This window comes from Eulemur rufifrons, chromosome 19 (assembly GCF_041146395.1).
Source record: "Eulemur rufifrons isolate Redbay chromosome 19, OSU_ERuf_1, whole genome shotgun sequence".
NCBI lineage: Eukaryota > Metazoa > Chordata > Mammalia > Primates > Lemuridae > Eulemur > Eulemur rufifrons.
This window is the reverse complement of record NC_091001.1, coordinates 92,207,523-92,235,016: the sequence shown is the minus strand read 5'-3', so window position 1 is coordinate 92,235,016 and position 27,494 is coordinate 92,207,523. Positions and strand designations below refer to the sequence as shown.

Here is a 27,494-nt window from a genome sequence, read left to right as displayed (position 1 = left end):
AGCCTTGTGAGACAGAAGACCTCATGAAGCTGTGTCTGGATTCTTGACCCACAGAAAAGGGGAGGCAATAAATATGTGTTGCTCTAAGCTGCTCAGTCTCAGGGTAATTTGTTATGCAGCAGTGGATAACGAAGACACTTACTCATCAACACGTGGTGAACTTACCTGGGCAGAGAATGCATGGGCATATTTTGGGAACTTGAAAGCAACATGAATTGGTTCTCCTCTTAAACCCCAGTTAGCAAGAATGGACAGCACCATCACCAGTTCCCAGAGCACACTGGGGATTTCTTGGAGTAAGAAACTCTGAGGCTAATGGCCACAGACCATAAAGTGTTTGTAACCAAGGAGGGCATCGTAATCCACGGAGACACCTGGCCCCTGCTGGACCTACTGCACCAGGATCTCCACAGGGGAACCCAGGGCCTCAGAATTAGACAAAATTTCCCCAAATGAGGCAGATGTGTGTCATCAGCAAAAGCCACTGATCTGGTCCTATGCCCCCCTCTGACATAACAAAATGTTGGGACAAAGAAGTCACATGTCTTACTAAGATCACATGGCTGCTTGGTGGCCCAGGACAAGGGCACAGGCCTCCCGTCTCCCTGTCATCTTTGTCCACTCTGCCACAAGACACCCCCAACCCACACCCCCATCCAGGGGAGGACTCAGCTTAGCCCTGAGTTCACATCAGGGGAAACACAGCAAGAGACCCAGAGACAACTTCTAACGTTATCTTTATTTGTTTTGGAAAAACCCCTCGTTCTTCATCTCTGTTTAGTCCTGGCCTGGTGACAAGGAGGGCTTTCCTCTCTTGCCGCCACAGTGCCTCTTTTGTAAGAAAGGGAACAACACACGCTTCCCATCAGCTCTGTCTCCAGATACCGCTCAGGGGAGACCTGGCCGGCGCTGGAACTGGACGGCACTGAGAACACGTGGGATTTGTCTCTGAGTCCCACTGCCTCGCGATGGTTTCCTCCCTGAGACAGCTGCCCCTGGCCTGGGGGGCTCTGCCTCCACCTCCCAGTCCAGGGTGTCTGGAGTCGTCGCGGGCTCCAGTCTGTTCCGGTCCAGGGAAGCGCCACACGTGGGCCACGCTGTGTCTGGCAACGGTCCTCAAGAGCTCACCATGTCCCAGTGCTGGCTCATGAGTGAGGACTCACACGGGTTGACAACGACTTCCTTGCCGTCCTCAGTGCCGTCACCAAACATATCCGTGTCTAGGCAGAGGTGGGATGCTATGTGCTCGATGCGGGAACCGGTCTTGGTCCATTGCTGAGAGGACGGAGAGGAGAGAGGATGAAGCGGGTTTCCCTGGCTAGAGCCCCGGGTCCCGTCGATAGTATCGGGAGTTCTGGAAGCCTCAGAAAGTTTGATACCACTTGTCTGGGGTCACCCGAGACTGGATTTCACGGTCTCATGGAGCACTAAAACTGCAACTAATTGTTCTGCCAGGTATTGTTGTTGGGTTTTTTTGTTTAATTGGATAAAAAAAGTTAAAAGCAAAATCAATATGTTTACTAGGGAAGCTCATTAGGAGGCAATAACTTTCCAAGCAATAGGCCAGAAAACCTGAAGTGAGTTAGTCACAGGAGCGACCACAGAAACGATCCACACTCGGTGTCTGCATGGTCACGAGGAAGTGGGGGGAGCTGGGGGCAGCAGCAGCGGCAGGGCAGGCCCCATGCCGCGGTTCCACACTGCACCCAGCGTGACAAGGAGGGAGGGGCTGGACGCATCTTGGGCAAGATGCTGAGCAGGCACGGAGCTCCGCACTGCATGGAGACCGTCTCAGCTGCCCTGCAGAGTGAGTATCACCAACCCCAGCTCACAGAGGAGGAAACGGAAGCTCAGAGAGATCTAGTAACCCGCCATGGGTCACACAGCCAATGGGCCATAAAACGCACATTTGAATCTTGGTCTCTCTAATGCCAGTACCCAGTTGGCAGCCACCACTTTGCTGCTGGAGGAACTGGGCACTCGGTGCATCCAGAACACTGGGAACTTCGGTGGACACACTGCCAGAGCCCAAGGCTGTGAAAGCAAAGTCTTGCTCATCTTTGTGGCTTGGAGATTTTTGTCTGTGATCCCAGGTCGGGGGCAGGGCAATGACAGGACAGCACAAATAGAATGGGCATGGCACGGTCAGCTAGGGTCAACAGGCTTTCATGTGGCAAGCTGTCCTGCAGGGGTGGACCCTGCCATTGCTTCTGGCACCAGGGAGGGTATCCGAGATGGCACTGTCTCTCCCTCTCCTAACACAAGGACCTCTTTCTTATTAACCCTTCTTTTTGTAACAGTTTCTCTTGTCTCGTGCAGGAAACTTGGGCCCACACAGGCAGTCACGTTATGAAAGGCGGCCACACCCCAGGAGCCCCCTGAGCACTTACCTGTCTGGCATCTTCATTCTTGCAAAGGGCAAGAACCACAGGAGCACCAGGGAACAAGGTGACAACTGATAGGCACAGCTCCTCCTGGAGGATCTGCTGGGTGTACGTGAAGGCCCACACCTGGGGAGGAAGAGGCCAGGAAGGTCTGCTTAGGATCTGAGAAGTGGCATTGGACCATGTGTACGTGTGTGTGTGTGTGTGTGTGTGCGTGTGCCGATTAGTGCAGCTTGGTAAGAAGTCCTGGGGGTCCTAGCAGGCACTGGCCATCAACAAGGTCACCTTGGAAAATGCTACTCAAGTGCCAGAGACTTGGAGGTCACAGCCCCGTGGAGGGGACTGGGCCTGGGCCATGCCGGCTGCCCCTGGGAGTTGCACGATTCTGGGCTTCGGGCAGGAGCCTGAACAACATCCTTGGCTGAGCTGTGTGCTCCAGTGTCTGTGTTCGGGGAGAATGTCTCGAGGGGAGTCTGTTCCCCACCTGGAAGGTCACCCTCCCCACCGGCTGTCTTTAGAACGTGCCCCCGTCTTTGAAAGGGAGTCCAAGTCAGTGTCTTGAGCACATGAGAGTGATGGCATGAGGCAGATGGAAGGACAAAGGGAGCCAGGAAGGGCTCCGGGGCAGGGGATGAAGAGCTGAGGGAAGAAAGTTATGAGAAATCACATGATTTCAAGAGGTGCATGTGCCCCAGCATGCCAGGGTGATAGGTCATTTGGCCCCTGGACTCCTGCGGGGAGAGAAGCCGAGAGATCAGACTGACAAGCAGAGCTCTGACGGCACAAGGAAAGCAGCATTCTGCGAGGTTCATTAGGAGGGATGATTCCAACATGTTTCCTCCAAAGTGCAGAGAGCAGAGTAACTGTGGCTTAGGAAGCCACAGGCACTCCTGGTTCTTAAGCCAGAGGGCAGAAAGCGCTGGAATGATGGCTGTCAAAATGTGAATCTGGACAAGAGGTTTTTCCCTAGCTTGTAAAATGGGGATCACATCTGCCCTCTGCCTCTGGCAGGGCAAAGAAGATGATTCCCGGATTGGACCCCCAAGGGTGGCTGCAGGACTCTGTGAAGGCATCTGTTCTCCCCGACATCCCTGCCAACCAGCTGACCTCAGCCTGCGAACCAGGCCATACGTGGGCTACTTCTCCTTGGCCTAAGATGCAAAAGGCCCTTGAACAGGCCAGGCCCCTGCAGACATGGCGGCCATCGCCTCCCGGTCTGCACTTCCCTGCCTGTCTCCTGCCAGCCCCGCCCTGGTCCCACCCAGGTCCTCTCCTGACCACCCCAGTCCACTGAACATCCTTAATGGCTTTCTGGGACCTGGCTGTTCCTCCTCCTCTCCCACAGCCCCAAGCTCTTCTGCCGTCCCGACCGTACAGCGCACCTTCACCCTGAGGTGACCTGACTTGCTGGACAATGACCACTTTCTCTCCCGATCTGGGGCTTTCCCCTGTCCCCCCATCCCTGCATGAGGCCACCAGCCCAGTGGGAAGATGGCTCCTGCCTAAGGATTCTTTTTCTTTTGTCCCTTTTCAAACTGCTGGTGTTGGGAGAAGACCTAGACTAAAAAACTTCTCCCCGGGGAGCAGATGGCAACATAGATGGAGCAAGACTGCCCGTGAGCTGGTGATTCTCGCAGCCTGGCAGTGGGTACGTGGGGTTCTTTATGCTACCCGACTTCTGCATCCATATATCCATATATTTGAAATTCTCTATGATAGAAAGGCATGAAATACATTCTCCCAGACGTATCAAGAAGCTCTTCTCTGGCCTTGTGAACATCACCGTTCTATCCGTCCCACTTGCCTTCCTCCAGAATAAGCCGAAAGGGGCAAGAGGTCCGCGCGCACAGGGGTGATGCACTAACCATGCTGCCGCTGCTGATTCCTAACGGCAAACATTCATTAAGTGCCTAGGATGTGCCGGACACTGTCCTGGCAACTTTACACGGATTAATTGAATCTTCGTGAGAACCCTATTAAGTAGGTGTTATTAACATCCCTATTTTACAGATGACGAAACCAAGGCCCGGAGAGGTTGTCCAAGGTCATGTACTAGCAAGTGGCCCCAACCAACTCTCTCCAACAGCTCCGCTCCTGCTGACGCCGGCAGAGGCAGAGCTGGCTCCAGGCTCTTTTAGACAGGTTTAATCGTGGGAGAAGACACCTGACCCTGAGGTTCCTCTTCCAGGTTGTAAATATTAAAACCATAGATCAGCTGCACCTTGACAGGAGAGAGTGGCAAGAGATGCTACTTCGTGGCCAGTTTCCAGTGATGACCTTTACGAAAAGACAAAGGTCATACATACCCCAATGGCAGGGCCTGGGATGGGGCAGGCCAGAGAGTAGACCCCTCCCTGACGTTTATGGGAACTGGGCAGGAGTATGGTTGGAGCCCACACTCCCGATGCTCCACAGCCCCCTCCTGTCCCCTCCCTGGCCTGCATGCACAAGCTGGGTCACTCCCCTCTAAACAGTCCCCCTTGGGCCTAGGGGAGTGTACTAGGGACACAGTCCACCCTCAGAGGACAAACCCTGGGATAAGACCCACGCAGGTTCTGGAGTCAGGCTGGGCCATTTGGGTGGGGGATTCTGGGTTTCTGCATGTCTGGAATGTGATCTAGAAGGGCCCTTGAGTGTGGGCCCAGAATATTCCTTGACCTGTGGGGAGGAGAGAGAAGGGCCCAGGGGTCAGTCTCAGGGCTAGGCTGCCAGGAAGACGTTTGCCTTGGGGTTACTGACCTCAAATTTAGACTCTCGCTATTCTCTGGAAATGAAGCTAAACAGACAGTCAGGATACGGAAAGAAGATGAGGTTCTTTCCTTGTGTCCCATTACTTGACCCTGCAGCCTGCAGGGAACCAAAATTAGCATTTCAAAATGATCCTCACCATAATACAATGGCATTGTATTCTCTATGTTAAAAACATTAAGTGATTAAACATAAAAGCTTACAATAAACTACTGTTTTAAAAGCCCACTTTGGCATTTCTTCCTTTTCAATATCCTAGGGGTCTCAAAACTGGAAGTACTGGGGATGGGGGGTTCTTTGGACATCTGAGACACCCTGCGCAGCAATGCCTTTGAGGAGGGAACATGTGGGCTTGTGGCGCACCCCAGGCCAGGCCAGAAGAAACCCCCTCCGAGACCCCACGGGGAGTGTGTGAACGGGCACAGAGGGCCCAAGCCCTGGCACTTAGTGGACTTTCCATTAGCTGGTGCTTTCATGGCATTTAAATAATTTAGCCTCACGATTCCCAGAGGAGGGCTGATCTCTGGCTGTCTGCAAGAAGAGAGCAGAGAGAGGAAGCAAGGAGAGGTTTTCCGACTCTCATTCTGTGGCCTGCGCCGGCCAGACTTCCCGGAATGGCCCATGATGAGTGGGCTTGTTGAAAGGATCCTGGAGTCAGAAAGGACCCCAGGAAGGCAGCAGCGCTTGCTAAGGAGGCTCGATCCGTGAGTGCCCAGCCCTCTACCAATGGCCCCCCGGGGGGACTGGCAAAGGCATAGCCCTCCGTGGTGATGGAAGCCCCTCCCCACCCGCCTGCTGAGCCATGGAGGGGAACCCACAGGCCACTGGGAGGCTGGTGTGGGCGGCCTCGGTCCCTGTTGGGACGGGCTGGCTGGGGGCTAAGGAGGAGGAGGGTCCCCAGTGAATGGGAAGGGAAGCGTCCAGGCTGGGGCCCCTTAAGACCTTCTGTGCTCAGAGGGCGTCTCTGGAGACAGCCGCTGTGGAGGGAGCAGGAGCGGCCCAGCGGCAGGGGCAGTGGTCACTCCGGGGAGGCCAGGAGCAGACCTGGGGCTGACTCTGTGAACTTGGGCCCTCCCTGGTGACAGGGGACCTGAGCCAAGAGTATCCAGGGCCTCGACCAACCTCTGAGGCCACAGTGGGCAACTCAGTAGCCCGTGGAACGTGCCCTTGAAACTCTCTTCAGACGAGGTGTCTGGAATAAAGGAGCCTGAGCTCAACCGAACCTTTAAGTCAGCCGACCCCACGCTCCATCTGCTCTCTGAGGGGTCCGCTGTAGGGACTGGCGCTGACCCGCCATGGCGGGCGCTGCTGCACAGCTGCACAGACACAGGCCTCCGCCCCCGTGGAGCTCCTCTCAGGGGAGGCGGCAGGGCCACCTGGCAGGCTCCCAGACACACTCTTCCTCCCTGCAGGGCCTTTCATGGACCCGCTCTGGGGGTCTTTTCTTAATCTCAGCCCATCCTGTCCTTTCCTCTCACATCGCAAGAATTCACTTACATGTGTGTTTAAAAACCCACCCATGTGTGCTGGGTCACGTTGCTGGGCTCTGGGGCGACTGCCAGGGCAGGAATCCCTGCTCGCCTGCTTATTAACCTGGTGACCTCGGGTGAGTTGCTCGCTCTCTGCACCTCAGCTCCCTCCTGTGCAAAAATGAAGATACTATCCTGCTCCCCCACAGGGGTCACTGTAAGGAATAATCGGGCTGACACCTATCTGTGCCCAGAGCAGGGCTTTCCACTTAGCAAATGCTCCGTTACCGCCTGCGGCGTTGAGGATGGTGATGGAGGAGCCAACAGGCAGAGCCGGCCCCACAGACCTGCCTTTGGAAAACCGCTCTGCCAGAGGAGGCCACTCCCAAGGCTGTGCTGACAAAGTGCAGAAGGGTGACGTGCTGGCAGCCCGTCCCACTGGCAGACTCGGGCTCACACGCCGAGAGGTGCCAACACGAGTCTAGGTTTGGGGAAGAGCTTTATCCTCACCTTGCCCACCCGGGGTACCCAGCTGCCTGCATGCTCCACGGCCACTAGCCCGAATTGCTGGGAGACAGGTAGGAGAAAACATTAAAAATACTTTGATTTATATTTTCCCCTCTCTTTAAATTGGGATGGAAACCAGACTGGTGCATCTGTCTTCTTTCTACCTTTCACAAATATTTTTCTAGAGCATCCAGTAAAGTTACGAGGAAACTTGTTAACCTGGAGACTCCTTAAGCTTCACGTGTTTACAAATGGATGATGTATTTCTCTCGCATTTCACCTGGGGCATCAGTTTGCTGACATCTCCAATACGCACTCAGATTAAACATTCAGCTCCTGAGGTTGACAAGCCAGCCAAGGAAGGAGGAAAGGCAGGGAGAGGGATGGATGGGGCTGGGGGTGGAACAGAGATGGGAGCCAGTGTCAGAGCTGGAGGAGAAGCAGTGTCCTTTCAACAATGAGGACACCCCAGTGCCTGGGGCTCGCCCTGCCCGCAGAGAGAGTGGCCAGCTGGAACCAGAGCTCAGAGATCCCGGTCCCCACCCTCTGGTGCCTTTATGCCAGTCTGGGACCCCAGAATCCCCCCACAAATGGCGCAGCCTGACTCCAGGACCTGTGTGGATCTCATCCCGGGGTTTGTCCTCTGAGGGTGGACTGTGTCCCTAGTACACTCCCCTAGGCACAAGGGGGGCCGTTTAGGGGGGGATGACCCAGCTTGTGCACACAGGCCAGGGGTGGGGAGGGAGGGGGGCTAGGGTGGCATCGGGAGTCTGGGCTCCAACCATACTCCTGCCCAGTTCCCATAAACGTCAGGGAGGGGTCTGCTCTCTGGCCTGCCCCACCCCAGGCCCTGCCATGGGGGTGTGATCTTTGTTTGCCTTTTCATAAAGGTTGTCATTGGAAACCGGCCACAAAGCAGCATCTCTTACCACTCTCTCCTGTCAAGGTGCAGCTGATCTATGGTTTTAATATTTACAACCTAGAAGAGGAACCTCAGGGGCAGGTGTCTTCTCCCACGATTAAACCTGTCTGAAAGAGCCTGGAGCCAGCTCTGCCTCTGCCAGCGTGTCAGCAGGAGCGGAGCCATGATACGCAGCCAGATTTTCCATCTGTCTTTGTCGCTTGCTAGTGTATGACTTTGGATAACTTCTCTGAGCACTGGTGTCGTCATCTGTAAAGTGGGGATAATAGTAATACCTACTTAATAGGTGCTTATGGAACTTCTCTGATGCGGCTTTCCAGAGATAGGAGAGGTGGGGGCAGAGAGGGCTGAACGAGTCATGCGTAGGGGCCGGAGGGGCAGACGTGACTCCCGATAGGCCAAGAGGCAGGATGAGCCCGAGGACACAGGTGGGAGGGCCACGGGCGCAGCGTGGGGGCAAGAGGAGAGAACCCACCAACGCACATTAGCAGAAGGGGCTGGGAAGGGGAAGGACAGAGTGGTCGTTTGCGTAGGAAGGAGGAGAGGACCCTGAAAGGAAGGGGAAGGTCCCATAGGTCAGTCCTATGACAGTGTGTCCTCTCTCTCTCTCTCTTTCAACCTGTCTCAGGGATTATTTTAGCTGACATGGCTACGTGGGTTGCTATAAGTCCAAAGCAGGACTAACACCTTCAGACACTTGGAAACACACCCAGAGCTGCCGCTGGGCCAGGGGCACCTGGAGAGCGGGGCTCAGGCTCACCCAGCCCAGCCCCACTCGCACCCCAGGGCGGCGGGTGCCCAGGGGGCGGGGGCAGTCTGCTGAAGCGGACTGAACATCTTCCTCGCTCAGAGTGTGCTTCCAGTCTCTAAATTCACACTGTTGCTACACGAACCCAGCTGTTCTCTGCTGAGAGCAGCGGCAGCTTAGCATTGTCTTCTGGAAAAGAACACTAAGCTCACTTACAGAGGGTTCCCAGCACCACCCTGAACTGCCTACACAGGGCTGCTGTTTCCTCCTTTTCTCCCACCACGGGAGGGTCGCTGGGACGGGCACTACCACCCTCCAGTCCGAGCTTTATTGGCCTGGCCACCTCCCCTCAGGTCCAGGGCATTGCAGGGCCCCTCTCTGAGGCCCACAGAGCCCTCCCACTTCCTTCTGCACCCAAAGACATCGAGTACCAGAAACACCCCAGCTTTGCCAGAGATGGTCCAAGTAAACTCCTGCCCCAGGGAAAGGGGAAGACAACATTCCAGCTGCTGGGATGCCCGGGAGCGCTGCCCACTAACAGCCAGAAGAGAGGGATGTGTGTCGCCTACTCACAACGCTTCACAAAATGCCACTTGATCAGATTATGCCACTCTCAGCCCAGAGGCCATACTGAAAGTGAAATCAACACCTTGATTTCCTTTCCCTTTTCCTGTCTGACTCAGGCAGCTGCCTCCCCTGTCCTGCTGGAGCAGAGAGATGGTTCCTGGAAAAGTCACAGCAAGCTGGAGCCAGGTTGTGACATGTCAACAGGGAGATAATAGGGAGCCATCAAAGGCTTTGTTGGGACAGAAACCCTGGGTGAATGACCACATGCAAGAAGTGGGCTGAGGGGCAGGAGAAGCAAGCAGAGGCTGTCACCTTAATCTAACCCAAAGGCTCCCAACCCAGTGGTTTTTTCCCTCGGGGGCATCTGGTAATGCCTGGAGGCAATTTTGGTGGTCAGGACGCATGTGTGGGAGGTGCTCCTGGCAACTGTGGGCAGAGGCCAGGGACCCTGCTAGACAGCCTTCAACGCGCAGGACACCCCCACCACAGCAAAGAATTATCCAGCTCAAAATGTCAGCAGTGCCGAGGCTGAGCAATGCTGATCTCTCAAGAAGCGAACTCGGGGTCTAAGAACAGATATTCCGAGGGACGACATGATGGTGCTCGCAGAGACAGCAGGCGCAGCAGAAAGAGGAACCGTGGGGGCCGGACAGGATGGCAACCACGGAGCCTGGAGAAGGTGGCCACGTGGAGGAAAGTAGTGGGGTGAGGAGGCAGCTCGGGGGCCTAACAGGTGAATGACAGATGAGTGTGACATGGCCGTGGACTCATTCAACCACCTAGCAATTGAGACAGAGCCCAGGTGGGAGAGCCGCCTGCAGCTCTGCGATCCCGGAGCTTCTCCTGGGACCTCATAGCATCGTGCTCCTGAGGATGAGGCTCCTTCCCCAGCACAGGACGAGAGACCATGACTGGGCTCCTTCCTCCTGCCCAGCCTCACCGTCCGCTGCTCCCTCCCCCCACACCACACCCTCTGACCCCACCTCCCCGCAGCCCTTGAGAGGTCCATCCTCACGAGCATCCTGGCTCCACTCCAGGCTTGGCGCATGCTGCATGCCCTGGGCCGCCCTTTCTCTCCTTCCCACCTGGCCTGTTTCTGCTCGTTTCTGAGGATGCAGCTCCTTTCCAAGTCCTGTGGGCAGACTTCCCTGATCCTCACGCCTGCCTTGGATGTCACCTCTCGGTGCTCCTATGGCACCTGGACCAAACTCCACCCACGACAGAGGTTATAGCACAGTGGCTGCTAACTCGGTTATTTCTGCGTGACGTCCCTTGAGGCCTGAAATCTAGTCTTTAATCTTGGTATCTTAGCAGACAAGTGTTTGTTGAACGAATGAATGAATCCGTGGATGGATGAAGACACAGAATTTGTGAATCAATAAACAGAGGAGACTGTCAGAGCTGGAAGCACGGATAAAGTCTCCAAGAAACAGTTTTCAGAGAGAAGAGGAGTGAACTGAGACCCCCGGTGAATAAGGGGTGAGAATGGGGGGAGGAGCGAGCAGAGTGTGTAGGAAAGAGCGGGAGTGCAGGAGCACGGGGATCTCTCGGAGCCACGGGGCCAGGAGTGGGTTTTACATGACGGATGGATGTGCTTTAATGAGCTCAGCAGGCCAAGTGCCACAGAGACAGGCTGTGAATTTGTCAGCGACCTTTAAAAGAGCAGCTCTACCCTCAAATGGGAGGACACCGTCCCAAAAGACACCGTGGTCCTTCAGACTTTGGGGAAGCAGGAGCTATGTAGGGGGAGCTGTGTATCCTGATAAAAGGGGACGTGGCCAGAGACAAGGTGGCAGGTCGCGGTAGTTTTACCAAATCTGATATGACTCCCTGCCAGTCAGAGCTAAATCAGCTGAGAGACTCTCAGAGCAGGCACTTTGTCCAAGAGGAGGTGGCACCAGCGCAAGTTTTCCCTTTGCGTGTCACATTTGGGAGGAGATATGTCACTGGCCCTGCCTGACCCAGCCCACGTTTATCGCCCCCAGGTAGGACGCCGGTGAAGGCAGCCTCCTTAGGCTCCTGCTAATTCAGTGGGCAATTTCCTGCAGGCACGATGCTGCCTGTGAAGCCGTCTTTCAGAGGAATACCGTGTATTTGGAAAGCCGGTGGTGATAACCACAGTGGCAGAGAGGGACTCATACTCTCACGCTCTCTCTGCTGCTGGACTCTGGGAATAGGTGGCACCTGACAGCAGGGAGGAGCAGGGGATGGAGGCTGAGCCATCTGGCCACACGCACCCCTCCTCTGTGGCACTCAGTCCTGTATCCCCAGCCAGTTGCTTTACCTGGGACTTTGCTTCCTTGCCTTGGAACTTGACACAGGGGCTCAACCTTAGGTTTGGGATGTCTTGGTTGTTCTGCTTTTGAGATTCCAGGCACTTCTGCCTCTGTCGGATATTGCCCTTCTGGATGGAAGAATCCTTGGGGACTCTGGGGGAAAAGCCACAGGAGAGAGGAGAAGCCATTGCTCTTTGGATTAGACATAGCTGGAGAGGCTGAGTAGTGCTGTGACAACGGCAGGACCCTCTTGCCCAGGGCTGTCACAAGGATTTGCACTGCTCAGAGAAGGGGAGGATGCCACTAGGAATGAGGAGGTAAGGGGGGACTCAGGACCCACAGGGGGAGATGGATCCCTGGAAAGGAGCCACGTCAGTGAGCTCAGGCTCTCAAGGCACAACCCAGCAGTGGAGAAATACTGCTACTAGCTAACTTCAATCCCTCATGCTATTGATTCAATGTAATTCCCCTTCTGGTTTCAGGGATAGAGGAGACAACTGGTCTTAGACTTCCATATACTTAAAAGCCCTCGCCAGTTGGCCATAGGCTCTCTCTTCTCTAGACCAAGCAGCTCAGGGCCTCTCCTTGCAGCCGGCAAAGGCTCCAACAGGTAGGGAGGATACCTGAGTTCCGGGTACACATTCTCCAGGTACCACTTGAAGCTGTGGCAGCGCAGATTCTTCCTCAGGTCCAATCTGCTCTCAATGCTGGGGGCGACAGGGGTGGGGGCAGACACAAAGACAAAACACAGCCGTCAGAGGCAGGCACCAGTAACGCTGGCCCACGCTGCGGAGCGCAAAGTGCAACCCGTGCCCACGCTCTGCGCCCGCATCTCTCCAGAGGGTGCTGGGGAAACTAACCAAGGAGAGATTTCTATAACTCCAGAGCCATGGAAACACTCAGCAATATCTCACAATGGTGCGGTAATGACACTGAGGACTGCTGCTTTTTATTTGAAAGTGGAATTGGGGGTGTTTTTATTTCTCATTAAAAGGAAAGCTACAAGAACATCCAGTGTATTGTTCGTAATTCATCGCCGGGGCTCTGGGTCTACGTCCTCACAATCTCTCTGGATCCTGCAGTTGAAATCCCACTCCCCACTGCCCCAGCTTCAGAGAATCCTCTTCTTTGGCTGGTGCTGGGGCCTGCTCATATATTTGTTCACCAAATATTCATTGAACACCTACTATGTGTCAGGCTTGTACCCAACGTGGGATATGACAGAAAGCTTTTGAACAGGAGGCAAAGACAGGGAAACAAGCCATCACTGCCCGTATGACGTAAGGTGCACATGCAGGGCTGTGGGGCATCCCAGAGGGCACCCTCACTTGTCAGGGCAGGGTGGTCAAGGTGGTGATGGTGATTCTGGTACCTGGAAGGAAGAGTGGATGTTATCTAGACAACCAGGAAGTGGATGAGGTAGCAGTGCTGGAGGGGAGTGGAGAGAGAGATTAGCACATGCGGAGAGTGAAGGTTCTGTCGGGAGAACAGTGCTGCAGGATCTTAAAATCGATGTGTGTTTGTGAACATATATGGGGGCTGCAAGGGCGCAGTGGGTGGGATGACAGTGAAGACAGGCCATAAAGGCTCCTATGAGGGTCCTGCTGCCAAGGAGTCTGGACTTTATTTTGAGGGCACTGGAATCGATGGGTTCTAAGCAGAGCATGACGTGGTGACATTCTCGCTCTAAAAGCATCTTGCTCTTGGTACGTGAACGGGTCTGATGGGGTGGAGCTGGGACAGAGGGAACAGCAGGAGGCAGGTATGGAAGCCCAGGTGCTGATCAAGCTTTCAGATAGGGAAGTGGGTGGGACTGGAGGGAGCACAGGCTCAGTCTCCCCTTCTCTCCCTCTGCACTGCCCTCCCCCCAGCCCCTTTCCACCCTGTCCTTCCTGGGCAGCCACACAGAACTGACCCAGCCTCACTTCCTTCCGGCCCTGCCTCCTCCCTCAGCCCACCCTAAGATTGCACCAGAACTTCTCACACCGCACCAGCCACACCTCCTCAGCAGACTCTAAGCTCCCCAGGGACAGGAAGGATATCAGGTTTTTTAAAACGTTGAATGTTCAGAGTTTAGCAAGGACCTGGGTGCTCATGCATGAATGAGGCCGTGTCACCAGGACTTGCTGACAGTTTGGAGGGGGTGAGAGGGAGAGGGAGGAGTCAAGGTTGACCCCACATGTCTGATGTGGGCAACAGGGTACAAGGAAGGCTGTTATGGGGAATATGGGATGAGGAGTGTGTTCAAGAGCAAACCACATGAGTTCAGTTGAGGACTTGAGCTACAGGCCCCGGGGAGACATCCAGGAGAAGGTGTCCAGTTGCTACTTGGATACAGGGGACTGGAACGCAGAGGAAAGGCCTGGGTTAGAAATAGAGATGCGAGTACAGGCAGCAGAGGTGTGGTGGTTAGCGCCAGGGAGAATATGAGGCAAGAAAAGCCCTCATGACAGACCCGGGGCCAAGACTAGCATGTAAGGGGTGGGAAGAGGAAGCTGAGCCTGCAGATGGGACCAAGAAGGCAGAACCGAGCAGCAGCAGAAGAGCCACACTGCAGAGCTCTGCCGGCCTCTGGACAGAGGCATGCCGAGGGGGAGGGGTGGGAGAAGACTCAGGCTGATGGGGCAGTGTGGAGGATAATACAGGGCGCAAGTCAGTCATGGGGAGCCAGGTGGGAGCAGTTGCAGGGCACGGGGGCCAGGAGCATCAAGAGGGCATGGAGACAGTGAAGGAGCCTCTGCCTCCGGAACTGGGCTCTGAACAAGCAGAAAAGAGGAGGTGCAGTGATGGCACCGCTGGGCTGAAGGAGGGTTTCTGTAGTTTGTTTTCTTTTCTTCTCCTCATCTCTTTTTTGTCTGTTTGTTTTGTTTAAGATGTAACACTATGAATAAGTTTAAATGCTGATGGAAATGATGCCCAGAGAGACTCGTGATAAGGGAGAGAGTGGAGGCATATGGAGGGCAGATTGGCCCAGGAGTGTGGTTCCCACACTTGTCTCCATGTTAGAATCAACCGGGGGTTTTTAAAAAGTTCCACAGCCCTGGCCACACCACAGCCCAAGTGAATCAACCCTCTGGAGGAAGAGCCCAGGCCACAGTGGGTCCAAAGCACAGACTAGTTTGGGAACCTCCCTACTAGAACCTCGCTCTTCAAATTGCAGGCCTCAGACCAGCAGCATTGCATCACCTGGGCACTTACTAGAAATGCAGACCTTCTAAGTCAGAATTCATATTTTAGGCCGGGCGTGGTGGCTCACGCCTGTAATCCTAGCACTCTGGGAGGCCGAGGCGGGTGGATCGCTCAAGGTCAGGAGTTCGAGACCAGCCTGAGCAAGAGCGAGACCCCGTCTCTACTAAAAATAGAAAGAAATTATATGGACAACTAAAAATATATATATATATACAAAAAAATTAGCCTGGCATGGTGGCGCATGCCTGTAGTCCCAGCTACTCGGGAGGCTGAGGCAGGAGGATCGCTTGAGCCCAGGAGTTTGAGGTTGCTGTGAGCTAGGCTGACGCCACGGCACTCACTCTAGCCTGGGCAACAAAGTGAGACTCTGTCTCAAAAAAAAAAAAAAAAAAAGAATTCATATTTTAACAAGATCCCCAGGAAATCTGTGTGCGCATTAAAGTTAGATAGGGCCTGCACCAGGAGGCAAGAGGAGAGGAATGCAGGCAGTGGGAACTCGACAAATGTTGATTTATGGATGAATGCGGGAACGAATGGTGCACCCGGGGTACAGGCGGAGGCCTGGCCTACCGCAGCAGGAAGCACTTCTCGTCCTTTGAGACAAGAGACAGAGAAGGATGGTGCAGATGCAGTGACATTAATGTGTTGGTTTGTCTTGGGAAGCTGATGTCCTCTATTTCATCTGTAAAATAGGAGGTGTCATCTACTGCCAGTGAAACGAGTGGGGTAGACTCAAGGGCTGGGGACAGTAGAGAAAGTTTAATGACGACCGAGGGAGAACGCTAGCTAGGAAGGCAGCAGGGCCCGTGGGCATCCGGGGGCCTCGCGGGGACGACGGGCATGGAGTATTACTAGTAGCACCGGCTGATCTTTCCCAGTGCTGTTCAGCAGCCTGTGTGCAGGGGAGGACAAGGTAGTCAGGTTCATCCAGGTTGAGAAAACTTTGCACAGGGGGAGGGTGGTGTTAGATGGACAACAGGGCAAAAGATCTGAGGACAAGACCTCTGAGCACTGTCTTCAAGCAAGAGCGTGTCCAAGCTGGAGAGAGAAGGGACCTAGGGGGCGGGGTGCACATGGTCAATGGACCAGAAGTTCTGATGAGGTCCGAGAATGAATGCCTTGGGAGGTTCACAGTGCCTGTACGGGAAGGACAGCATGGATTTATGATTTCAGAGGTGCAAATCGTTTGGGCGGGCTCTGATTGAACTCTCTCCCATGCAGTGATGGACTTGACCCATGAAGTTTAGGCTGCAAAAAACCCATCTCCTCAGCAGCCTTCCTATGACTAGTGAGTGACATTAGTATGACAAAAAGCCATTGGTTGTCCCCAAAGAAACATAAATGATAACACAAATAAATGAAGTCACTATTTTTCTCTACTCCAATCAGCTCTGGGTTGGGGAATGCAAGCGCATATAGTTTTAGAATCAGACAGATGCGGTTTGAGCCTGCATTCCCCTCTGACATTGTGTGGTCTAGGGCAAGCACCTTAACCTGTAGAAGCCTCAGTCTACTCATCTGTAAATAGGGGCAATCAAGCCTGTTTCTCAGAGTCTGGGGAGGATAAATGAGATGCCTTCCATAAAGGTATCCAGTTCTTAATAAACATTCCTTGCCCTGTCCTCTTCTCCTGTGAAGGCTGAGCACTGCTGTGGGGGACATCTGAATGCAGACTGTTCCTCCAGGGAGGGAGGGAACTGAGGCTTGGGTGACTGAGTACTAGAAAGGAGGAACTCTGTCCGACCTGGAGGGACTCAGGCTGTCTAACCTGCATCCCACCTTTCTGCAAAAAGCCGGACATATTCAAGAGCTGCTTAAAGCCCTGCACACCCACCGTGGGCCTCTTCTGGACTGAAGGGACACTTACTTCCCAAAGGGCCTCTCCAGGGCAAAGGGCCGGGCAGCATAATAGTACTGCTTGTATTCATCCATCCACACTTCTGCTGTCCGCTTGGTGTTCCTGGGGAGACAGGGAGTGTCGTAAGGGGCTGACTAAGAGGGGCTGTGGGTACCAGTTAAAATACACACATGTGGGCTGAGTCGGCAGCACCGCCCAGGTGGGGGCCACCACAATCAGCTCCCCAATGTCATTGTTCCCAGGGCGCTGCCCCAGCTAAGCCCCACCCAATCTCCACAGGGGCCTCTACCCCAAGACACAGGATTGTCATTCAGGTTGAGTATCCCTTATCCAAAATGCATGGAACCAGAAGTGCTTTGGATTTCGGGTTTCTTTGTTTTTGGATTTTGTAATATTTGCATACACATAATGAGATATCTTGGGAATGGGAGCCTAGCCCAAACATGAAATTCATTTATGTTTCATATACACCTTATACACATAGCCTGAAGGTAATTTTATTTCTCTCTGGGGATGCTGAATAAACTCTGTGTTGTGCACCTGCGTTTTGACTGCAACACATCACATGAGGTCAGGTGTGGAATTTTACACTTGTGGTGTCATGTTGGTGCTCAAAACATTGCAGATGAGTTTGGATGAAGGATGCTCAAGCTCTGGCCATCCTCTGGCTGATGCTCCTGGGTTCTCCCCTCCACCACAGGGAAGTGCTGAGGTCCCAGCTCTCCAAGGGGACAGTTGGCACAAACAGGTCTTCCTGCAGGCCACGCACTTAGCCTGGTGCAGGTGTGAAGCACTAAGGAATCAAGCTTCCTCTTCCAGATATTCTGCCAGCACGCTAAGGTTCTTTAATCAGGTATTTGCTATGAGTCTGATCCCAAAGGTCATGGAAGTGGAGACAGAGAGAGACACTGAGGATGTCATCATTTAGCAGTCAGGGGTGTGGGGCTACCAGGAAGAGCCCCAGAGCAGAGAGAAATGACATCACGAAATAGTTAGGTGACTAGTGTCTTGGCGGCCGTGGCACTTGCCAAGGTCCAAGTAGGTACCTTGGGGGTCCAACTAAAAAGGGGGTGCTCTTCCGGATGCACACTGTGCTTTGGAGCAGAGGCACCCGACACAGGAGCGTGGGAGGACCTTCCACGCCAGGACCTGAGCTGACACGTGCACACGCAGCACGGCCTGTGGGCACTGGAGCCAGTTAGAGCCTCGCTGGCCCTGCCACCGGCCTAACCGCCAGCGGAGTGGAAGCTGCTCAGCAGACATCTGTGCCTCATTTCTCCACAATCGGAGTGGCACACCAGTGGGGTGCAGGATGCCCATGGGCCGGGGCCCGGTCTCAAAGCCCTGCCTCGTTCCCAGCCTGGCCCCTGCAGGCGGCCACACGGCCCTGCACAGCCACACGGCTTCTCTGCACCGGATGCCCCAGCTGACCTTTCCTTTTGACTTTTCCTTTTAAACACGAGAGCTGAGGCAGCTCTGCCGTCTGTCCCCGCTGTCCCCGCCTGCTGATTCTCTCATCACCCTCCCGTTTTCACTAAAGGTGTGGCTCACGGTCCCATTGCTCACCCCCTGCCTCCCCTGGGATGGTGTCAGGTCGTGACGCATATCTGTACACCTGTGCGGAGACCCGAGGGGGATAGAACACAGGAGGGGACAGTGACACCTTAACGAGGGGCACCAGAGGGTATGTAGCTTCCCTCCCCCAATGGACCAAGTGACAGAACAAAGAGGAAGAGGGGACAGTGGAAGAGCGAAGGTATCAGATGACAAGAGGCAGAGGATGGGGAGGGAGGGAAGCGGGAGGAGAAGATGAAAGAGGGGAGAGGGATGCGCAGGGATTACTCTGAAGGGAGAAGAGGAAGATGGGAAGTGGAGGGATCAAGGAAAGGAGGAGGGCGTATGAAGGGGTCCCTGCAAGGATGTTCCATCCCCCAGGTAGGAGGTAAGAATACCTGGGGACAGGGACCAGGGGCTCAGGCCCTGCCCCAGCCCAGACTATTTCCACGCACTGGTGAGGCCTGGGAGCAGGCTAAGCTGTACCCTCTGTGCCTGCCAGTTCCCCTAGTGACCCAGCCTGAAGGTGGGAGCAGCAGATCTAGAACTCAGGGGTAAAAAGGGCTGCCCTTCCCCCATCCACACAACCCCAAATACCAGGAGCTCGCACCCTTCAGGGTGGCACTGACCAGCGACTTGAAGCCTCTGAAGCCATCCCCTGGCCAGCCAGAGTCCAGGGAGCATGACGTGTGGCCCCTGTCCAACCAGGGGACTCAGGCAGCCTAACAGAGCACCAGGGGTGGCTGCAGCCCCTCAGCAGCAACCCCTGGCCACGGCCACACATGCCGCTGCCCACACTCGCCGAGCCCCTGGGGCACTTACTTTATATACGTGTTGGCGTTTCCATCTGGGAAAACATACGGGTGCTTCTTCCGGAAGACGTGCCCCACCCGGCTGCAGGGGATGATCTCTAGGCTGCCCCCGCACATCCACACTCGGAAGGAGATTTCTGCAAGACAGTCACGCCCCTATCACCTCCTCTCACTGGCCCTCCAGCTTGGAGGCCCCAGGTGCTGGGGAGCCCCCTTTACCCAGCCTGGGCACAGTGGCTAAGAACAGACTCTGCAGCCAGGCTGCGAGCTCCACTGGCTGGGCAATCTCAGTTTCCCCATCTGTAAACAAAACAACACTTTGGAGGGGAATTTAAGGTAATATAGGAGCAGTGCCAGGCACGCTAGCTCCTAGAACACAGCCAGCACCAAGCATAGCTCGGGTGGGGGCTCTGCTGGGACTGTAGTCTGGAAAGGAGGAGGCTTGGGGGGCACCAAGAGAGTTGCTTTTGAACATGTGGAAGGTTTCACGGTGGAAGATGGATTAGCCACATTCCTTGTGACCCCAGAGGGTTAGAATCAGGACTGAGGACAAAGCAATTTCATTTGAGAATACAGTAGAATTTCCTAACTATCAAGGCCCAGATGACTGTCTAGAGAAGACGTAGGACAGGCTAGAAAACTACATGGCAAGGATGCAACAGAGAGGACTGAGACCCTAGAAGGCATCTGGACAAGGTGTCCACCAGAGTTCATTGCACCAAGACTGCAATTCTACCACTGGGTAAGAGCCACCTGCATTGCAGCCCAGGAGGAGGAAGTCTGGGAGCAGAAAATCAGAGCTGAAAGCAACCGTAGAAAATGCTAGGAGCCTCAGAGCTGTTATTGGCTGTGTCCCCGGGGTTCACACACACACACATGTTTCTTCCTGGGTGGCTGCTGCTATGGGACCTCAGCGAGGGGGTGGCTGGAGTTAGCAGAGGCGGCTGTGATGAGTGTGCTCCTCACCGCGACTACCGCACGCAGCAGGCTGGAAGCACGTTCCGCCCCTGGGAGGAAGCAGTGGCCCCCCAAGGGGGCAGGGGCCGCTGGTTAGAATTGCCAGTGCGGGGTAACATTAAAAATCAGAAAGACTGTTAGACAGCATTATTAGTGCTTTTAAATTCTCTACAGACAATGCACCGCCTAGCTGACTGCACCCTACTGTGTATGGCACTAGCAGAAAAGGCAGCTTCCGATCTGCAGGAATTCCTGCGTGGCCTGTGCTCCCGCAGTCGCGTCCAAAGCATGAGCAAGGCAGGCTGGCTCACGAAAGGTCCACGCCCAGGGTGGCTGCACCTGCGAGGGGCCATGTGGATGCAGGACAAGTGTCGAGGGGCAGGGATCGAGGATGCGGGTATCCCAGGGCCTTCCCGACACGTGTGCCCTGCACCCTCCAGCACCCTGGGCCCCACTTCCCAGCCTCTCCAGGTTTCTTCTCTGTGGGCCCTCTCTCTCCTCTGCTCCTCACTCCCTTCCACTCCCACACTCTCTCCCCTCCTTCCAGGTCTCCAAGCAGATGCTTAGGCCGGAATTCTTCATCCTGACCCTCATTGGCTCTCACTCACCTGTCCCCAGCCACCTTAGCTGCCCCTCACCCCCAAGCCTCCTTGGAAAGGCCACAGGGCTACAGGTGAGACTTCCTGCACACCATCCCTACCCCCACCTTCTCCACACCTGCCTGCTGCTGCTGATTCCCAGGAAGCCTGGGTTTCCCTCAGCGTGGGGGCAGCACAGCCTCTAGGGAGAAGAAAGGACATCTCACCACTGCGACTGAGTGATGGTGAGAACGTGGCGGGAAGGAAACAGGGCGAGCTTAGCTCGGGGGCCACCAGGCCTGAGGCTGCAGTAACTACCAGCTGTGTCCCTGGGAAAACTGCCTAACCTTGTGGAGGCCTGATTCCCTCAAAAGTCAAAGATCACAAACGCACTCTGCAGGGCTGCTGTCAGCATCGCATGAAATGGAATTTTGAGAATACCTGTGTCAACTCTGAGTGTGAGGGGAGGATCAGCGGCAGTGATCCTGAGACGCCCTCGGAAGCCGGTGTCTCCAAAACACGGGCACTGATGTGCAGTACCCACCCGTGCCCACTTCTAACTTCCGCCACGCTGCAGGAGACGCTTGAAATTTGTGGACGTCACGTTTGAGACTTTGACTCTCCATGAAGTTCCACGCTATGGAGCTGGCACTTGGCTGGGCACCATCTGAATGGTGTGTGCCCCAGCCTGGCACATGCGTGCCCGGCACCCACGCTCCGTCTTGCAGTGAGCACACTGGGGCACATAGGGGTTGGTGGCAGAGTGTGTCAGCACATGTGAATCTGAGTCTCAGGACGTCTTCCTGAACATGTCTACGCTCCAATCAATTCCTCTCCAGGGAGTCAAAACAGGGTCTGCTCCAGTTCCCAAAACGGAAAACGCTCTAATCCTGCATCACTAGAGACGGAGTCCTTGCTTACTAGATATAACCCACACGTTCTGTGCCAGCTCTCTCCTAAGGACACGCCTGTTTCAGTGACAGTCTCTTCCTTTTCATGTATTCAGATGAGACATATGTCCCTGTGCATTTGCAAAGCAAATCCCGCCACCCTACGCCTGGCCCACGTCGTCCCCACTCCCACCCCCCACCCGCCACTTCTCTCCCTGAGCTCCCTTCACCCAGAACTCGGCTTCTCTCTGAAGCTTCCCCCTGCCTCAGTCGTGCACAGGGCCCCACCTTGGACAGCACTGTCCCCTGGCCTGGTCCTTCTCCACCTTCCTTCTGGTCTCCCCACATTCTTCTACGTCCCCCCAAGGCTCTGGCTTCAAGTGTCTTCCTGACACTGCTTCCTCGTCTGCTCCCAGAGAGCACTGGACGCCAAGGACTCACCTCCATCTCATCAGCCCCAACTTCCCCTGACCGGTGGAGGCTTCCATTGAGGTCCACGGGACACCACCCCACCCAAGACGTCTCCTACCCCTCAGCACCCCCCCATGGCCCACTGCAGCCCTGCCTCCTCTCTGCCTCCCCTAAAACCAGCCCAACCTTCCTCCTCCTCATTTTCCTGCGTCTGTTGCCCTGGTGCAAAAATTCAGAGTGTCACAATTCTGCAAACATCAGCCCTGGGAGGAAAATGACCCCTTCATTTCCTTCTGGGACAGGTGTTGTTAGGTTCCTCCTCTGGCAGTAGCTCCGTAGTCTTCCTAACAACCCTGCTCAGCGGTTAGCGATGTTCTCGTGTTGTGACGCAGAAGCAACTCTGATAGGACAGCCGGCAGCGAGCAGCTGGGAATCTCCCCAACTCCAGAATTCACGCTCTTTCCCCGACACCACCCCGCCACCGGCCAACACAGCTGCTGTGGATCCAAGGATCCTCACTTCAAGGCACTCACAAACAGAGTGACAAATATATAACTAGCTGTCACATGCCCCCGTTATCAACTCACTCGTCCAGTCCTGAAAAATGTCCATCTCAGTTTGTCCTTCAGGCCGGCTGCCGCTGCCCAGAGGAACCTGCAGCTGAGATGAGTTAAGAGTTTCTCTGCTCTGGAGTCCAGATTGTCGCACCTGAAATCACTGGAGCACGTGGCCTGACACGGCTCGCTGTGCGGCTGCCAGAGTCACGAGGCGGACAAGGGACGCGGCTTAGAGTTTTCAGATTAGCGTGATGATTTATAGGTTCTACAGTGCGGAGTGCTTAGCACCCAGGACACATAGCTGCCCTTCCCTGATCTATACCGCTGACTTCAGGATAATGATGTGCATCCTCTCAGGACCACGAGCCAGGCCTGGTGGCCCACAGATATGTGCCGAAGTCTTTGGGAAAGTCTTGTAATCCCGGGGCCCCAGGAAGCGGGCCTTGTGCAGGTGCTCTCGGAAGTGCCAAGACCGAGGTGGGCCGGGGCAGGGGCCCTCCAGGTGCAGCTAGGCCTCTGCTCCCCAAGGCCGCAGCTCCTGCAGAGTCATCATTTCTTAAGTGAAAGAGGAGGGAGCAACAAGGTTTTGCGTAGGGAGTTCCTAGGGGGTTCTTGCTGAGTCAGTGCCCGCATACTCTTCCGGGCAATGACTGTTGTCTCGCACAGACCCAAACTCACTTTGAATTCCAGGTGGGAGATGTGTAACTATCCAATCCTCGCTGGGGGCTCTGTTATCGTCTCACGTTCTTTAAACATCAGGTTAATATTTGAGAGCAAATTGCTCTCCCCACCTCCATTCCCACTTCTTTCATTCTACCTCCTCATCAACTCATCAGTCGTTCTTACCAGCCCTCCTGGGGCCCTGACCCTTCACCAGAACCAACATTTACCTGGCAAGCCCATAGATGGTGGACAGGAATGTAGGGGAGAAGGAACAGCTTTCTCCCCAGGAAGCAAACCACCGCTGTTCACATGCCACTGTTTGCCCATATTGGCCAAGGTTCTAATTTCATTGTATAGCCCGGTTTTTAAACAAAGGCCTAGAGAGCCATCCCATGTGGGTACCACTGAATGCCACGGGCTCTGTTTTAAATGGAGCCTCATATAATGTATATGTATGTATATTGTATACACAGTAATATTCTCCATTCTACCTTTGGCCAGGTTTAAATCTATTGGGCACAAAGGGATTGGAGAGGATGGTGGTGGGCAGAGAGAGATAGACACTCACCTGGCTATTGTCATTCATAAGTGCACACATTTATGTGGACAGGACCTTGCCTTTGGGGTCATCTTCACATTCCCAGGGGCTACTGGGCCAGGAAGCAAACTCTGTTATTATTCTTTAATGAACACATAGACTTGAGTAGACATAATATTATTGGCCCACAAAACACAGCTTTGAATCTGCACTTCACCCACATCTGAGACAATCAAGGCTCCACCCAGGCCCCCTACTCTAGACAAGTATTAACCACAGACACGCCACGGTCACCAATGGCCACATGACTGCAAATGCCAAGGTGACACCCTTTATCTTTCCATGTTCCCTATGAAAACCAAACAGCCAGTGTCAATGGGACTCGATTAGACTTGGAGGCGTTCAGGAGCAGCAGGAGAGGATGGCCTCAAGGGATCTCGCCTGGGCACAAGGCTTCAGCAACGGAGCCCAGACAAGGAACAGGGCGGTGGGCTACATGAGCTTTACTCTCCATCTGGGGAAAAAGATGCCTTTTCATCAGACTTGGATGCTTGTCTCAGATGAGGCCATTTCCTTAATCTTGAGCCACTGATCATGGAAAAGGTGAGGCCAAAAGAGAAAGTGCCAGGAGTAAAGTACTCCAGCAGGTCAGACACAACCCTCCTATAACAAATGCTGCTCACATGTAGCCGCAAGGGGAAGGCAGCCCATCCTGGTGGAGCGGAAGAGCTTGCATCATCTAATTTATCTTCACAACAGCCCCGTGATACAGGGACCGTGATAGTTTTCCACTGCTGCCGTAACAAACAACTGCAAACTTAGTGGCTGGGTTTGCTTGGGTCCTCTGCTTAGGGTCTCAAGGCTGAAATCAAGATGTCAACGGGATTATGAAAGGAGGCTCTGAAAAACAATCTGCTTTCATGCTCATTCAGGTTGTTTGCAGAACTCAATTCTTGGGGTTGCAGGACTGAGGTTCCCTTTTCCTTGCAGCTGTCGACCTGGGGCTTTTCTCAGCTACATCCGTGTCACCCCCTCCAGCAATGGGGTTGGCCGGTTCCTCTCATGCTTCAGATCCCTCTGGCTTCTCCTTCTGCTACTTCTCTTTTGCCTCCAGCCTGAGAAAGTTCTCTGCTTATAAGGGTCCACCCTGAGAAGCCAGGGTAATCTCCTGCCTTCAGGTCACTGACCGGTGACCTTCATCACATCTGCAAAATCCCTTCTGCCCTGGAAGGCAACATCCTGACAGGTGTCAGGGATTAGAGTATGGACATCTTTGCGGGGGATTCTTCCTCCCACGGGGGTCATTGGCTCCACTTTCGAGAACTGGAAACAGTTGAGGTGAAGGAACCTTCCCAAGGACGCCTAGTGACGGCTACCAAATTCAAACTTAGGTCTATCTGCCCGTGTTCTTTATATAACACATGTGCGTGTGCACACGCACGGGGAGCCAAGCCTGGCGTAGCCTGGTGTCCCTGTCTACGTTCTGGAGGTGGCAAGTGGTGGTGGTTCCTCTCTGGGCCCACTTCATCTGTCTCTGCTCAGCAGTCTTTTGTGCCTCCTCTGCTTTGGAAATCCCACATTCTAATTCAGGAATCCCATACCTCCCTTCCTGCATGTGCCAAGGCCTCCTTTTTGGAAATGTGCACCCCGCACCAGACCACCTACACACACACACACACACACACACACACACTTCTTACCAAGGCAACAGATTCCTTTTATCTCTAAAGACCAAAAGCTAAAAGTAAGATGCAGCTCAAAGGAAGTAGATGTATTACACGTACCCTGTGTAATGTAAATTGCAGTTTAAGCATCCAATTTTAATGCAAATCAACTTCTGAAAAATAAAGTCTAAAAGCCACATTTCCCTAAAACCTGCTCTCATGCTGAACTGTTGATGCAATTATCAGAGCTGTTCAGCTCACCTTAGAAGCACTTGGTGGGAACGGTGGCCCCAGGGTCGAGGTGTTGAGTATGTGAGGCGTGGCTTTCCCGTGGCTGCTGCAGCCCATCCAACCTCAGCTGCTTCCAACAGATAAAAACCAAGACAGGGCGGGGCAGGGCTGCAAGCTACTGCACAGGTCACGGTCACCCTGGCCAGGGCCTTCCCCCATAACCTCATGTATTTTTGTGCTGTGAAATAAAGTCAACACCACGTACTCAAACATGTCTACAATGCACAGAAATTCTACTTTGGGGAAGGAAAGATGTCTCTGCCTGCTGCTGTTATTAGTGTCCTGTTTAAAGGGAACCCTTAATCATGGGCTCCATTTAATATGCAATGAGGCTTATTTTAAATGGCGCCTCGTATATTGTGTCATGTTGCCCTTCCACCCTGAACACGCTTCCCAATCAGTCTCTGGCTTTTTGAACACACATTTAGTTAGCAGTTTCTACTGTTGTGGGCTTCAAGAATGAGAAGTTGGATGAATGGCCTTGGCTTTAATGAGCTCCAGGTTTGATAGGAGGCTGGGCAGCAGGCACAGATGAGTAAACAGACAAATACGTACGAGAGCTTAGTGCAATGACAGAGAGGGAACCGGCGCTGGGGGCGCAGCGTGAGGGAGGGTGGGGCAGGTGTCCTAGTTCTAGAGGAGGTGGCCCAGGACTGTGCCGTGCAAGGGAGCTTCTGTCTCGGGTGGAGATGGGAGGTTAGGTCGTTGTAGAGAGTCAGGCACATTCTAGCTAGTGTGGGAGGTTCTGTTCGGACCTCTGGACTGGAGGCTGGAGGCGGGAGCAGACTGATGAGGTCAGAGAGGGGGCAAGGCCACGGGAGGGACCCAGAAGAAGTGGGGGCCTCCTCTGTAGGACAAGAGGGAGCCACTGTGGATGCCAGGCCTGGGAGGGGTGGGGAGGTTTGCATTTCAGAAAGAGCACATTGGCAGGAGCATGGGAGGTCAGATTCCACAAGAGAGTAGAGGTGGGGGACAGGAGGTTCCTCCTGCCACACCCTGGAGCCGGGCAGCTTCCCTCACCCCTTAGCACCATCTCTCTTTTGCAGCTAGAGAGTCACTCATAGACTCTATCTGATCTTCACACAGGCCCTCTCTCACATGCCCTCCAGGTACCCAGGTGCCTTGTCACTTCACCAACAGATGTGAGGCTGCCACGTGACATAGCCACCATTGGAAAAGCACTGCGTTTTCTGGCATATAAAATGCTAATATATATATATATATATATCTCCACCCAGAAATGGCTTTCAAAATGCTGTTAGCTGGCTATAACATAATGGGATGTTGGGGTGGGGAAAATGAAGTGTTTCCTGTGATAGCTGTTGGCAGCGCTTTTTTTGTGGTTTAAAAAATTTTGTGATGGATTGTAAATGTCTCTCCCACACCTCCCAGCACCCTTCCCAACTTCTGTATTCCAATCGGCCCTTGTTAATGCCAAAAGACTTGGAAGCCTGCTAGATGAGATTGCTACTTGCTTTGAGCAGATGTGTGTTAACACTGCTATAAGGAAAGGTATTGTACCGATACCAAAATGGACCAGACTGCGTCTTGGTTGAAAAGAACACACTGCCTGACTCCAAATGGGATTGCCACGTGAAAGAATCATGCTCACTTTGTGCGGTTCAAGAGGGCAGAACAAACCTGACAGACAGGAGCAGGGGGGAGCCAGGCTTTGATTTAGAAGATTTTCTAACAGCCCAACAAAAAAATTCTCTACAACAGAATGTGCTAAACTGTGAAATAGTGAATACATATTACATGTGGCATTTGAGCAGAGGTTGGAGGGCTGCTGTCTGCCAAAAGTGCTGCAGAGAGGACGCATTTAATGGTTGGGAGAAATGCTAGAACACATCACTAAGAGGAACTGGGGTCCTCAGGACATGACAACTGGCTCTGCCCAGCGGGAGCGAA

General features: G+C 54.0%; 1 protein-coding gene across 3 annotated transcripts in view; it reads right to left on the bottom strand.

Annotated features, from left to right (window-relative positions):
• Positions 1 to 713: 713 nt before the first annotated feature.
• Positions 714 to 27,494, bottom strand: part of GALNT14 (polypeptide N-acetylgalactosaminyltransferase 14) — a 204,820-nt gene continuing 178,039 nt past the window's right edge. For 2 of the 3 annotated variants that reach the window (XM_069494464.1, XM_069494463.1), the window contains 6 exons: positions 19,045 to 19,171; positions 16,678 to 16,770; positions 12,245 to 12,328; positions 11,630 to 11,774; positions 2,391 to 2,510; positions 714 to 1,275 (listed from right to left, as the gene is read on the bottom strand). In XM_069494464.1, coding sequence (XP_069350565.1) covers positions 1,117 to 1,275; positions 2,391 to 2,510; positions 11,630 to 11,774; positions 12,245 to 12,328; positions 16,678 to 16,770; positions 19,045 to 19,171 — 728 coding nt within the window. In that variant the 3' untranslated portion in view covers positions 714 to 1,116. The remainder of the gene's footprint in view (positions 1,276 to 2,390; positions 2,511 to 11,629; positions 11,775 to 12,244; positions 12,329 to 16,677; positions 16,771 to 19,044; positions 19,172 to 27,494) is intronic. The other variant, XM_069494465.1, reaches the window with a different exon arrangement.